Source organism: Panthera leo, chromosome B2 (genome assembly GCF_018350215.1).
Source record: "Panthera leo isolate Ple1 chromosome B2, P.leo_Ple1_pat1.1, whole genome shotgun sequence".
Classification (NCBI taxonomy): domain Eukaryota; kingdom Metazoa; phylum Chordata; class Mammalia; order Carnivora; family Felidae; genus Panthera; species Panthera leo.
The window spans coordinates 114,296,817-114,311,471 of NC_056683.1; the positions used below are offsets into that span (position 1 = coordinate 114,296,817).

The window sequence follows — 14,655 nt, forward strand, 5'->3', positions numbered from 1 at the left end:
ACTTGTTAACTTCTCCCTCTGAAGTTCTAAATGACTGACTGAAGCTGACACCTAAATTGTTCTATTTAAAAAGTTGAGGTATGTGAGGGCGCCTGGATGGCTCAGTCAGTTAAGCGCCCGACTTCAGCTCAGGTCATGATCTCACAGTTTGTGAGTTCGAGCCCTGCATCAGGCTCTGTGATGACAGCTCAGAGCCCGGAGCCTGCTTTGGATTCTGTGTCTCCCTCTTTCTCCGCCCTCCCCCGACTCATGCTCTCTCTGTCTCTCTCTCAAAAATAAATAAACATTAACAAAAATTTTAAAAGTTGAGGTCTGTTTTCCTTATCTGGGAGTTAATGATACAGAGGAAATGAGATGGATTGTGCAAAAGTTGCACATGTTCATGAAAAACAAGAAAGGGAATTATAAAGTAGATACTAAGTGGAGTTTTCTGACTTTAAGAAATAATAGACTCTATCAGGTATATTTCAAAAAACAAACTCTTAAATTCCCTTTCCTTACGAAATCATTTGAGGCCAGTAGGCAAACTGATACGCTTCTTTCTGCCCTTCACACCCTCTTAATTTTCAACGCATAGGTTAAGGCAGGTACTTTTGACATGAACTTAAAAGAGCTGACTTGTGGACTTTCAAGGTACATTATGTTGGATAACCTCAGAGAGAAACAAATGTTATTTGCCAGCCTTTGATAATCACTTAATGCGTCTTGTTTGTTAATGTACATACTTAAGCAACTCAACTCAAAGCACTCAGAAGGGACTACAGAAAATAAAGAACACACTTTTTTCAGAATCAATCATTTCCAGAGCTCCATCTCTGGCGTATGCAGTATAAAAATTCCTGAAATAGTTGCATCATTTCTTCTCTCTCTCTTTTTTTTTTTAAGTTTATTTATTTTGGGAGAGAGAGAGCAAGAGCAGGGGAGGGGCAGAGAGAGGGAGGGAGAAAGAATCCCAAGTAGGCTCTGAACATCAGCGCAGAGCCCTACACGGGCCTCAAACTCATGAACCACGAGATTACGACCTGAGCAGAAACCAGGAATGAAACGCTTAATTGACTGAGCCACCCCAGCGCCCTGCTGCACCTTTTCTTAATACTGCCAGGACATTTGCATTTTAGGAAGTGAATTAGGGCTCTAAACTTTTCTAAAAGGTTCTAATTTTTCAATTTGTGCTATCCTCCATATTTAATATTTAATATTTATTTTGGTATAAGATAAAAACTCTTATTTATTTAATATATCTGAGAATATACTAATAACTTAAAAGAAAAATAATCAAAACAAAAGCAAAATATTATGAACTGAGCTTGAATTTTGGTTTAGAACATTCTAAAACACAACATGAATACTTTTTAAAAGGCTGAATAACTGCTAAAATTCACTACATATTCTTATATCACAGTAAAGTTTAGATTTATAAAATTTTGTGATTTTATTTTCAGATATTGAGTTTTGATGGTACCCTATTTTGAAAAATAGCTATAGAAAAACTTATACAACTATGAACTAAAAGCGTTTTGTAATTTTAACAATGAAACTGAATAATCAGAAAATGTCAGCATATTTAAGTTTATTAAATATAAACATCTGAGATATACAATGAAGCTCTTTAGGACGATATAGCCTGGCTTAACAACGGGCAGTGAAAAGTAGAAATTTCTGAAATTTCTCCTCTTTTTTTAAAGAGGTGGATGTCACCCCTACTGCTCCTATTCCCTGATCAAGTGAAGTTATAACAGTACTTGAAAGTTGCTCCTGGAAATGTTTAAAAATTAACTCACAACTTCACTAGGAAAGCCACAGAGTTATTTTAAAACTTAGAGCGAGTAGTGTAGAGTGAGTGACTGAGTCTCTAAGCAGAGAAGGCATGGATTGAAATGTATTTATTAAGTTCTATGGAAAGGATCTTAAAAGATTCTATGATTCTGAACAGACTGTCAGAAGGACCAACATTTAAAACAGCTACCATCACTTCCCCTCGTCCCAACTGATCACACAAAAGTACTACTGAGAAGCATTTGGTATGTTATCACATTTATTATTGCCTCTATAAAGGATTTCCTGTCATGTCCAGGCCATAAAGCTTTCTTACTCTGTATGAGTTTCCCTTTGGAATCCCACAAGCTATTGAGAATACCAGGACGTACTCAAAGGTTAATCTAATCAAAATATGGATGCAATCACTTCCCCTACCAAAGCTAGTTCAAAACTACAGAGAATCAAAATGATCTCTCATTAGGCCTGACTGGTTTATAACTAGAGTTTAAGCAGTAGTGTCTTCGTGAATACTATTTTTGAGTTGTACCAAATTCCAGCAGTTTAACGAGCAGCCAACTTTTCTCACTTTGTGATATCATCCTCCACTACGTTCTCCCCAATCCTTACATTCAATGAGTGCATCTGACCTGAAGCATGACTCCGAGACGGAAGCGGGCTGTAGTTCTACTGGAAGACAGCTGCGAATGCTGCACCAATATGTGGAGTTCAGACTTAGTTACCAAGCTGACATTCTCTGGCAGCCGATTAAATAACCATATCCCACTCTACCACACGAATTGAAGTGAAGGTTGGAGAATGCAGGCCAATACACATTCCAGGCTCAGCACTGAATTTTCCTTTGTTTTATGAGTTTGAGTAGTTCTGCTTAAAAATAGCCAACTAAATTTTTTTCTTAAATCCAGGCCAAATTACCAAAGACACTCCTTCCTACGCCCAAGAATGTGCATGCAAGGGAATTTTCTGCAACAAGGTTTACTTGTTTGAATTATCTTCAGGTCTAAGGATGAGGCTGGTGTTTTGATCAGCCCAGACCTGTCTTGGTAAGCCTCTCCTTTCTTATTCAGGCCACAAGACATGTTGAGGTATATGTAGCACCCCTGTATTTGTTTATTTACGGTATCATTCCATCCAAGAAAGCCTCAGGATTTTATTGTTTTCTTGGGGAAATCTAACATGCTGTCAAGTGTCCAAAATAAATTGCAACCACGAGCCTTTTTGTTTTTACACTGGTTTTACACTTAAACAATTAGCTGTTTACATATCTGTCCTGGTCAGGCAACCAATAAAAAGTGCTAAAAGAGTAAAAACCAAATTTTACTTTGTACCTAACAGCCATCACTTTACAATGTTTGTTAAACAGACAAAGGATCTATGTAATCTGCTGCATTGTCACATCTCTTGTGTATGCTTTCTCATCTTGGTTTGGATGGTAGAGTCCGTTGGCACTCATCATTCCTGGAGCGTTTGTAGTGCACCACATGGGAAGCTTTGTGGCAGAGATAACTGCATAAAAATCCCCAAAATGGTAGACTGTCAGGGTGTATGTGTGGGGTCATCTTGAGGCTTTAATGGAGCGCATGCATGTGCCTATATCGCCAGGTGTGTGCATGACCCTGCACATACACACTGCCCATGTTCATTTTCCTTTCTGTCATATATTATTCCTATTTGTCTACTCTGATTATGTAGGTTGATTTTGAGAACCTGTATTAAGAGTTTTCTAACACTGAACCACTGTGGAATTAGAACCACTTTGTCATAGTGGCAAGGGCAAATGATGAAACTTTAAGGGCTACTGAAACCTAGACAACTTTTGATTGTATATAGTGGGTATCACATAGCTTACCTTAGCTTTGGTTTAGGCTGTGTGTACATATTTTAGATAACTCAAACATCTCAAGAAATGATTCTTCAGGGTTTAAGAAAATACAAATACCTGGACTCAAAAATTCACTTTCAGTTAGTGAGGTAGGGCCTCAATTTTAGAAACATACCAGGAATGCTGATGTGCAGATAGGATTGAAAACCACTGATCTAGATACTTAGTTCTTGATCCTTCTTCTCACCATAAAGAAAGTTAAAATTCTCAAGCCTGTTTCTTAAAGCCACACAGTGTAGTTAATATCCATGATACTTCTGAATTGAACATATGCACTGCATATCATGCTTCACCAGAGGGACAATATTTACAATTTGGGTGGGACAATTATTTGAGATTATGACTCCTTTCCTCTTACTGCCAACGGAGCTTCTCCATCATTGTCACAACTTATAACACCTCCATTAACCACCAAATGTTCCATAAGTACCTGAGAATCATTGCTTTGGTGGATGTATCTGGCTTCAAAGGCAATAAACATTTCAGATACATTTCAGCCATTGAATATTTACTTTCAGTTCTGTTGACAAAATGGTCTCGCTGAGATGGCAGACTTGAGGCTTATCAAGGATCTAACACACAGACTTTGATTTTTAAAGTGGTTGTTTCCACTGAGATTTTTTGTAAAGTAAACTTGATTTGATCGAATCAGTGATTGAATGATTAAATATAGTATTTACCTTATTTCATTTCTTTTTGTCATTAAGTTCTTTTTTTTTTTTTTTAAGTTTATCCATTTATTTTGAGAGATAGTGCATATGAGCAGGGGAGGGGCAGAGAGAGAGAGAGAAAAAGAACTCCAAGCAGACTCCATGCTGTCAGTAAAGAGCCATACACAGAGCTTGATCTCGCGGCTGTGAGATCTGAGTTAAGATCAAGAGTCAGATGCTTAACTGACTGAGCCACCCAAGTGGCTCGTGACGTTCTACCTAGCCTTTTGAAATTTGTTTTGTTTAATGTTTATCTATTTTTGAGAGACAGAGACAAGACAGAGAGTGAGTGGGGGAGGCACAGAGAGAGAGAGGGAGACACAGAATCTGAAGCAGGCTCCAGGCTCCCAGCTTTCAGCACAGAGCCTGATGCGGGGCTCAAACTCATGAACCATGAGATCATGACCTGAGCCAAAGTCAGGCGCTTAATTGACTGAGCCACCAGGCGTCCCATCTACCTAGCCTTTTGAATCTCTAAGATGAAAAGTCAGAAGTACATAGTGACAGATTCTGTTGACTAACTACTCCTCACTCCAGATCTCTCTTCCTTCCAGAATAAAACAAAATAAAAACCAAAAAGAAATTTAAAAACATGGAGATTAAGAGAAGTTATTTTTAGTATAATTCTGTGCTTTATAGAATTAAATGAAATTTAACATACAATTTTCAGTTCTCAATAAATGTTAGCTATCATTTATTATCATCATCTAGTTATTTGATTGTTAAACTAAGATGTATTTATGTTCTTTTTCAGCATCATATAGAAAAAGGGTTAGGAGCAGGCTCTGACCAGATCTGGCAAAGCTATTTCATGTAAATGGATTACCTTCACTGTTAGAAAGCTCTCTAGAGGAGGTTATTAGTAATTTATACATATTGAGATTTCCCTTGTAAGTTTAAATATATATATATATATATATATATATATATATATATATATCCATGTATTTTTAAAAGGATGCGATGTGGTTTTTCACTTATTTTTTCTTTTTTTTCCCTTTTTTTTCTTATTTTTTCTTTTCAAACTTTTATTTAAATCCCAGTGAGTTAACATACAGGGCAATATTGGTTTAGGGAGTAGAATTCAGTGGTTCATCACTTTCATACAACACCCAGTGCTCATCATCACAAGTGTCCTCCTGAATACCTATTACCTATCTAGACCATCCCCCACTCACCTCCCTTCCTCAACTCTCAGTTTGTTTTCTATCTGTAAGAGTCTCCTATGGTTTATTTCCCTCTTTCTTCCCCCACCCCCCATATGCTCATCTATTCTGTTTCTTAAATTCCACATATGAGTGAAATCATTTGGTATTTGCCTTTCTCTGACAGACTTATTTCACTTAGCATAATACACTCTAGTTCCATCCGTGTCATTGCAAATGGCAAGATTTCGTCTTTTTGATGGCTAAGTAATATTCCATTCCATCTTCTTTACCCATTTATCAGTCAGTGGACACTTGCACCCCAAAGTTCAAAAGCAACATTATAAATAATAGCCAAACTATGGAAAGAACCCAGGTGTTCATCAACTGATGACTGAATAAGAGCAGTTATTTTAAACTGAATTGTCAACTACTGTGAAGTTTTTTCCCTTCTTCTTCCTCTTCCTCTTCTTCTTTTTAATTAATACTCAAAGGGAAATGGAGGTACTGGGGGATGAGGATTCAGGAGATTGTTACTAGAACCAATTTTCGTAGTAGAGCAAAAATTTTCCAATGTTATTCTTGATGCTGAAGTGCAAGATACCTCACTTTACCACAGATTTTCGTATTCACCAACCAACCTGCAAACATTTCTGAGTACATAACTTCCACGAATGTTGGTATTTCTGAATCTTGGTGGCAGTGGTGCATTCCAGCTTTCTATTGGGTAAATAGTCAATAAGATGGACAGAATAGGACACCAGATATATGGAACCTATCTGGGCCATTTTAAGGATGAGGAGAAAGGGGGATGTTCAGTTTCACCTGAGTTTATACTAGAGATCCACTCCCGCTGGAACTCTGCTACTGGCCTTGGATTGCGATTTAATGAAATTCTAGAGAATGACCATATTTTCCTTACTCAACTGTCTGCTATGGAGGCAGTTCTGTGTGGTAATCTATTTATTATAGAGGACAGAACTCCAGACAACACATCTAATCAGCAATGAATGTCCAAGTATAATAGGTAAAGGCAGAAATGGCTGTTTTGACTGGAACTGGTTAAATGCAGTAGGAGGGCTATAACCATTTTCTCAATGAACTAAGGCCTAATTCACTCTCATGCTTCTGAACACATCTTTTTAGACAGAATACCACCAGCATTGCAATAAATTATTGAGTTTCTGTGATGGTCACATTTCATTTGTTCACCATAGTTTTCATTGCCATTTACTGGATATCAAAACTAGTTAGTCTGATAGAATCTAGCAAAGTTACTTTCTAAATCTGTCTATATTTTGAAATGTGACACTAACTCGTGAATGTCTAGGTTTTCAGTTATCATAATAGTCAACTACTGAGAAATAACTGACAGACTTAGTCAATTTTTACAACCATTCTTACGATTATTTATCAAGAAGAGTACAGCTTAATATGCAAAAGAAAAATATTACAATGACTTATATAAAAAAAATCACAATTACATCCTTACCTGAAATACTTTAATGCTTGGGCTTCTTATTGAATTTGGTAGTGGTAAGAGGTGTCTTTTTAAAGAAATAAGCAGTCTTCAGTGTTTTTATAGCATTGATTACTACAGAAATTATACTTCTTTTACTTCTTGTCTTGAAGGGTGAACAAAATAAACAAACTGAAAATACTACAATGAATGGTAAATGATGAAAGATTTACAGTACAAAAAACAGTGTAAAAAGGAAGACAAGTTTAAATATTGTTGTGTAAGAAAGTGATGAAAATAATACAAGAATGAGAATAAGTAAAATGATAGGCTGGAACATCTGGGAAGGTAAATGCAGAGACAAAGAGAAGAGTTAATTAATAATAAAATTTTTAAAACTTAAATTTATATTAACTAATCTAAGCATTCATCCAATTTAAGATGAAGAACCCTCCCTTAAGCCTAGACTTACAAAATCTGAAACCTCTTATTATTATACACAGTGCTTTCTCCCACTCTGATCTCTATTTTTTCCCCCTGAAGGTATAATTGAAAACCCACATGCTCAACGTGTTCAAAAATCTGCTACAAGGAAACTAAAAACCAACTATTTGACATAATTAGAGAAAAAAAAAATAAGCTTTAACATTTCAAAATCCAACAAGTTGTATCATAAAACTTTTTTTTCCATAGCAAAGCAGAGCAACATGCAAGGTAAATAAGCAATAGGGTTGCAATTTTTCTAGTTGTGACTAACAGGCAGTTAATTTAATGTCATGCTTCTGTGTAGTGACTGATTTTTGAGTGTAAATCTCTTGCGTGTCTTAAAAGCCATGCATGCTCTTGTACTTCCGTGGCTTCTCCAATGGATACTGGACAGGAGGCTTGCCAGAGAGGTAGCAGTGCCTATGTTTTACAAATTCCCTTTTATGTGGTTAATTCTGACAAAATGCATGGGTCTTTGGCCACCATACCTGGCTAGAGCAGCTCAGTCCAATTCATCAGTTGTGCCTCTACAAATTAGGATGAAGGAAAAATGCTGGTTTTCCCTGTTCGGGAATAGTTATTACTATTTCTTTGAATTAGCGTTGCATTAAAGCTAACGTAAAACACTCCTTCCCCAGTCCTGAGATTCTCAGCTAGAGAGCTGGCAGTGATGTGTTTCTAGAAATAATGATCATGTTACCACCATTCGTGGCAAAGGAGAGGCTTCCAGTTTTTCCTCTTGGTGGGTCTCTAGACACAATATCACCTCTCTTTACTGCGGGTTTGTACATCTGTCAGTAGTTATACGATATTCCTGGATATTTAGTAATGAAAAAAAAAATTACTTTAAACCCAACTTGAATCTTGGGTTTAATCTTGAACCTGAAAATCTACAACTGAAGATTCCCATTTGGGATCTTCTTGCAGGTTGATCAGTTAGAATCAGTAGAGTAGTACCGAACATACTGACAAATAATGATGTATCTTCAACATCCTTTAATCTTGACACAAAAACTGAGGGTGTGTGTGCACATTTCCTTTTTAAACACAACAGCGGGGAGGTCGTTACTAAGTGACTGGGTTATGGAGACCTGAGGCCTGAAGAAGGACAGTGTGAGAAAACAGTGTGCTGTGGGGCCACCAAGCCCAGTGAGGCTCTGAGCGGGGGGAAGGGGGGGGGTCCCTAAAGCGGGGCGTGGAGGTCGGTGCGCGGAGACGCCCCGCCAGGGACCACGAATCCGCGGACCTGCCTCGCCATCGCCGTGGCTCGCAATAGGCAGAACTGTACCTGACTCACGGATATGGGCTCCTCGGCGCCGCGGTCTTCCGCAGACTTGGGCACCTCCAGGCGGTCGATGAAGGTCTGCAGCTCCTTGCGGAAGGCTTTCATCTGCGCGTTGATGCGGTAGAGCAGCTCGTGCTCGCGGATGCGGCTGCCGTCGTCCTCCTCATCCATCAGTCCGAACAGGTCCCCGTTGGCCACGTAGATGCGGGCCTCGGTGATGATGGTGCTGGTGTCGGCGATGAGCCGGTCGATGGTCTTGCCCAGGCGCTCGGCCTCCGAGCGGATGTCCTTCATCTGCTGCCGGTCGGAGAAGCTCTTGGGCCAGGGCCCGGGCGCCGGGTAGAAGGAGCGGGTGGGCGTCAGGCAGCGGATGTTGCGCACCTCCTCCGAGTCGCTCTCGCCGCCGATGGGCCCTTCGCGCTTGCGGTGCGGCGGCCGCGAGTCGTCGTCGCTCTCCTTCTTGCCCGCGTCGCTCTCGGCGTCGCTGTCGCGGGGGCTGCCGCGGATGCCCAGGTGCGAGGCCAGGTCGTAGCGCTGCATGTTGGACATAAGCACGCGGTTCTCGTACTGCAGCTGCATGACCTTGCCGCTGAGCTCGTTGATCTGCAGGCGTGCCGCCTTCAGCTCCTCCTGCAGAGCCTCGGTCTTGGCGCTGTCGTGGTGCCGCGCGCTCTCGTGGCCGCCGGACTTGTACTTGTACTTGTTGAGCTCCGCCGTGATGCGCTTGTTCTGCTCCTCCAGGTCGGCCACGTTCCGCCGCAGCAGCTCCGTCTCGTCTTCCACCAGCTGCAGGTGCTGCCGCAGCTCCGACAGGGATTCGCTCTGCTCCCTCATGAGGGGGTTGGCCGAGCCGTTGAAGTCGTCCCCCCTCAGGTCGTCCAGTTCGGCCTTCAGGCCTCTGTTCTCCACCTCCAGTTCGACGATTTTCCTGCCCAGGATGTTGGCTTCTTCCTCCACCAGTCGCAGCCGCAGCTTGAGTTCAGCCTCCCTGGTGCTGGGAGGGCCCCCCGCTTCTCCTTTGGGCAGAGGACTGTCCAGATCCCCATAAAAGGATCTGTACTTCTGAAGCTCGTGTTCGAATCTGTCCTTTTCTTTATCAATCTTGGCCATCTTCTTTCTCATCAAAGCGGCTTCTTCCTTCACGAACTGCAGCTGGCATTTTAGATCTTCATTGTCCTCCTCATTTGAGGAAAAGAAGGGAAGAGGAATAGATCATTTTATGTAAATCGAGAAAACAAAGAGGACACCTGCAAAAATAATGGCTTTTTCTTGTAATTAAGATTCAACGAGAGAGAGACAAAGCGCGAGAGAAAAGTAGATGACGTATACTTTCTACAAATCATTTAAGATTATTTGGCAGATAAAAAATTAGGACAATAGCACATCCTGGAAACAAAAAGAGAAACACTGTGGTCATCACTATTCAGCGATTATCATATGTTGTAACTGCACACAACTGTTGGGATGTCATTTCAATAACATTTGTTTTGTATGTTTTACATGATATGAATTCCCCTGTCTATAAATAAATGTGAAACCTATTCCCTGGAAGGAACGTGGACTTAACATGCACTCACTGCCATTTACTGAGCACTGACTCTCAGCCATTTTCTGTAAAGTTCTTTATACATGTGACCTAATTTAACGTTAGTAAACTTACTAAGTAGTATTCATTGAAATACTTGGTTTAAAGATGTTCAATAACTTGTTCAAGGTTACAGAGCTGGTAAGTGGCAAAAGACAAAGGTGAAATTTGAATTCATTTCTGCCTGACTCTCAAGCTTATGATCACTCTAAATGGTCAAAGAGGGTAATCTCTTCTTCCATCTTTATTCAAAGCAGAATTGCCTTTTAAAGGCGTTAAAGTAAGGGAATTTTAACACCGGCCTGGCACGTCCAAGGAGAAACTGGACAGTGTTTCATCCAGATCACTTGAAAAGTAAAATGTATTCCCCATCAGCCTGAAATGGATAAAGTTGGCTCTGTCTGGTAAATGGACGGTAGCACAGGCTCAGAGCTAATATGAAAGCACATTTGTCCAGGGACACATCTCCCGGAGACAGTTTCCCAAAACTCTCTTCTAAGTACATACTTTGGGTCACTTATGTAACTTCTGTGGGTTTTGTTTTCCTCATGTTTAAGTGGAAATAAAAATGCCTTCCTTTCCCAGCCATGAGTCAGCGGTGCTTGAGATGAGTTGTGCTAAAGTAGCAGCAACCACTGGTGGTGAAGGTGAGAATAATAAGTTTCTGCCAGAGATGCTCATTAAATATGAGATGAAAGAGATGAAAAGATGGAGAGAGATGAAAGAGATGGAGAGAGCAGGGCACAGGTCTCCTGTCCTCCCATCTGCTAATGAGAATTAGTACGGAAGGGTTGAGAGCTGCTGAGTGTGCAGAGCCTGACCATCCCATTCTTTATATTATTATGCCCTGACATTAGCCCTGTGAGGAAGGTGATCTAGGTCTACTTTATAGAAAAGGAGATGAGCTTCAGAGAGGTTAGTAAACCAGTAGAGCACAAGTTAATAAGTGACAGAGCACATCTGTATTCTGACTGATTCCAAAACTCTTATTCTTTCCACTGTACATGTTGCCTCTAGAAAAGCAGCCCAAGAAAAGAAAATTAGGATATTGGGGAAAAATTAAAAAAAAAAAAAATTAGATGTGTTGGCCTGTATGCTTTCCTCTAGAAGAAGTTTAGAAGAAAGGACAGAAGCACAGAGAAAAGACAAGAGAGAACCTCAGGAGCACAGCAAGAGAGAAGAATGAGAATGTATGTCCCACGTCATGTAGAGCTGACATGAGAATCCATTTCACAAGGGAAGAGAGAAGGTGCTTTGCAAGAGACTGTGTGTTGGGCTCTCACACTAATTCAGTGAGGATAAAAGCAAGGACACATTACAATGTTTAATAGCACAGCAACAGGAGGAGCAAAGAGAACCCTGATGTTTCCAGCTTAGGTGTCTTGATGGATGAGGCCGCTAATAACAGGGATAGAGAATGAGCCAAGAGGAGCAGGTATGAACACAATAGATCTAAGTGTATTAAACTACTGTCTTTGAGGGCTGTCAGTGGAGGGCCATCTAGTGGAAACATCTATCAACAGGCAAGTGGAATTTCAGGCCCAAGATGACAAAGATTATATACTCTGACCCTGCAGAGACTTCAGGTCCAAAGGGGAGAACATGAGAATGCGTAGAGGTGATGGTTGAAGCTATGACAATGGCTTTGAAAGCAACCAAAAAGAGGAGGGAAAGAAAGAGAGACCCAGAAGAAATGATTAAAGGGTTGGTGGGGGCAGGAGTCAAATATCATGTAAGAATTTGAAACGATGTTTGAATAGAAACGTGATGCAGCAGTATGCTTATCAAATACGCTTTTATATAGACTAGGCTTTGTTGGGAAGTAAGAGTAGGGGAGACTGGGGGGTTAGGTTGAGCTACACGTATGATAGAACTCCTTGATTGCAAGGCAAGGCATTTATTTGCTAGTAAAAAAAAAAAAAAAGTAAAATGCTGCAGTTTGAATCTAACCCAAACAGCAGTGGATGTGATATAAGCCACAGATTGGAGCAGAGTAACACCTTACTAGGCTATGTTAAGCAAGTATAAAAAAGAAGGATATCTGATTTGTGTATATGTAAGCTCTCCTGCCCAAAGGAATGAAAACATAAATATTATTTTAAGACTTGGACATATACTACATGTAACAAAGTCACTATGAGGGAAGGAGAATGATGGGCACGATAGTCACTATTTTTTATTTGTTTTAAAGAAATCTTCTCAAGATACAAAATGATAGTTTCTGCAGTGCTGAGAACTTAAGAACCCTGTACGCTAATGTGCCCTGCAGGCTCAGCCTGTCACCTAACTATTGTAGCTGCATTTGCAACTGAGCAGGGAAATACTGTATGTAAATGCTGAAAATGTTAAATCAGAGATGGTAGGGAAAGTGTCTGGTTGACAGCAACTGAGCAGTACATGCTTGCTCTTATTTTCCACAGTGAATGCTAGGCAAGAAACATTGTAATGCTTTGAAATGAGAAGCACGTTGTCTCTTATTTTTGTGTATGTTAAAGACATACTCTTTTTTTTTTAAGTTGATTTATTTATTTATTTTGAGGCAGGGGGAGGGGCAGAGAGAGAGGGAGAGAGAAACCCAGAGTTTGCTCTGTCAGCATGGTGCCTGATGCAGGGCTCAATGTCACGAACCATGAGATCATGACATGAGCCGAAATCAAGAATTGGATGCTTAACCAACTGAGCCACCCCAGCACCCAAAGACTCACTCTTAAGAAAGCACAAATGACCTGTGAAGAAGGGGAGCATAAAGATGATGAGGGGCCAAAAGAAGTGAGAGGAGTCTGGCTTTGACTCAACCACTGCCAGAAGCTACATTACACTCTAAATGAATTACATGCATTAAACTCATTTAATTTGTACAAGAATGCTCTATTACGATCCCATTTTATAGATGAGGAAACAATGGCATAGAAAGAATAAGTAACTTATCTAAGGCCATACAGCTGGCATGCTACTGTTCTTAATTGTCACGCAAAACCATTTCTCAGTAAAGTCACTGTGCTGCTGAAGGAGCATGTAAACAATTCATCAGAGAAGCTGAAGCAAATAAAAATGAAGTACAAAGCTGTACAAATAATAGGAGGCTGAACCATATGAAATTGCTTGGGTCAAAATCACAGCATGTTGACAATTTCATTTGGCTTAACCTAGCAAAAGGGGACACAGGAGTATCCAAAAGTGCATATTGAACATGTTGCAGTGTCAGACACTAGACACTGACAAGTTAAAGATGAATAACATGACCCATGACTACAATCTCCCCTGGCTAAGTATGGGAGCTGAATACGTAAACAAGAATTACAATAGAATGGGATGCTTGCAGTAATCTAAGAATCAATGGTCCTCAACCCTGACTGAGCAATAGAATGATCTGTGACTACTTTATAATTGAAATCTCCCACCCGAGACAGTTCCGACCAATCTGCTGGGGTGGGTTTTTAAAAACCCTACAGGTAATGATCTCTGAAAATAAATGAACCGGAAACACTAGCAGGGACTTCAAAGGCCACAACAGCATACTTAGGAATTTCCCAGGCATTTGGGCCATGACATAACAACTGGTGGACTGCAATGTTTCTTGACTGCTGTAAGATCCCAGGTCCCACTAACAAACTGATGAAAGCTGTGGATGTCTTTTACAGAAAGGTACCCAAGTGCACATGGAGTGGGAGGGTCATAGAGTTAAGAAACAAACAAGTTATAAACAAAAGAGTTGGAAACAGATAAGCATTCCTGGATAAGAGAGTGTGGTTGAAAAAAATAAATAAACTTTAACACAGTAAGTATAACAATAGGCCACATGTGGGTTTTTAAAAAAGTAAACTGCTGATTAAAGCTGACTTAGGATTTTAGAACAGGGAGAATAGAGCCCCTTCTCCTTCAATGAGGTGGAGAGAATTGATGGCAACATGTGAAATGATCCTTAGCAAAATACATGGAGACAGGTGGCTAAAGTTATGGCAAAGACAGAGTGAGAAAGTTGTAGTGACAGAGCATATTTGCATTTATTAAGGAAACCATGAGAAAGAGAGAAAGTGGAGTAATGATCTTAATATGAGACTGTCTGGGATTTTTGAACTGCTAAAGTCTATCAATGTCCTTGTGCCAGAACCAGGAGATATATTAACTAAGAACAGAGCAGGAAGAGAGAAGAAAAGGAAAGATAAACATTTATTATGCTGTGCTTTAAAAAAAATGGAGGCAAACTTTTTCAAATTTTGGATATTTAAACATTGCTTCAGGTAAAATTATTATCTAACGAGAAAATGCCTTGTAAAAATTTTAAAAAAAGGTATGCTATAGTATGAGATTCCAACTTATGCAATTA

General features: G+C 40.0%; 1 protein-coding gene across 3 annotated transcripts in view; it reads right to left on the reverse strand.

Annotated features, from left to right (window-relative positions):
• SOGA3 (SOGA family member 3) overlaps positions 1–14,655 on the reverse strand; it is a 61,995-nt gene that overhangs the window by 11,671 nt on the left and 35,669 nt on the right. For all 3 annotated transcript variants that reach the window (XM_042939783.1, XM_042939784.1, XM_042939782.1), the window contains exons 6-7: positions 8,747–9,922; positions 7,006–7,312 (exon numbers count right to left, since the gene is read on the reverse strand). In XM_042939783.1, coding sequence (XP_042795717.1) covers positions 7,202–7,312; positions 8,747–9,922 — 1,287 coding nt within the window. In that variant the 3' untranslated portion in view covers positions 7,006–7,201. The remainder of the gene's footprint in view (positions 1–7,005; positions 7,313–8,746; positions 9,923–14,655) is intronic.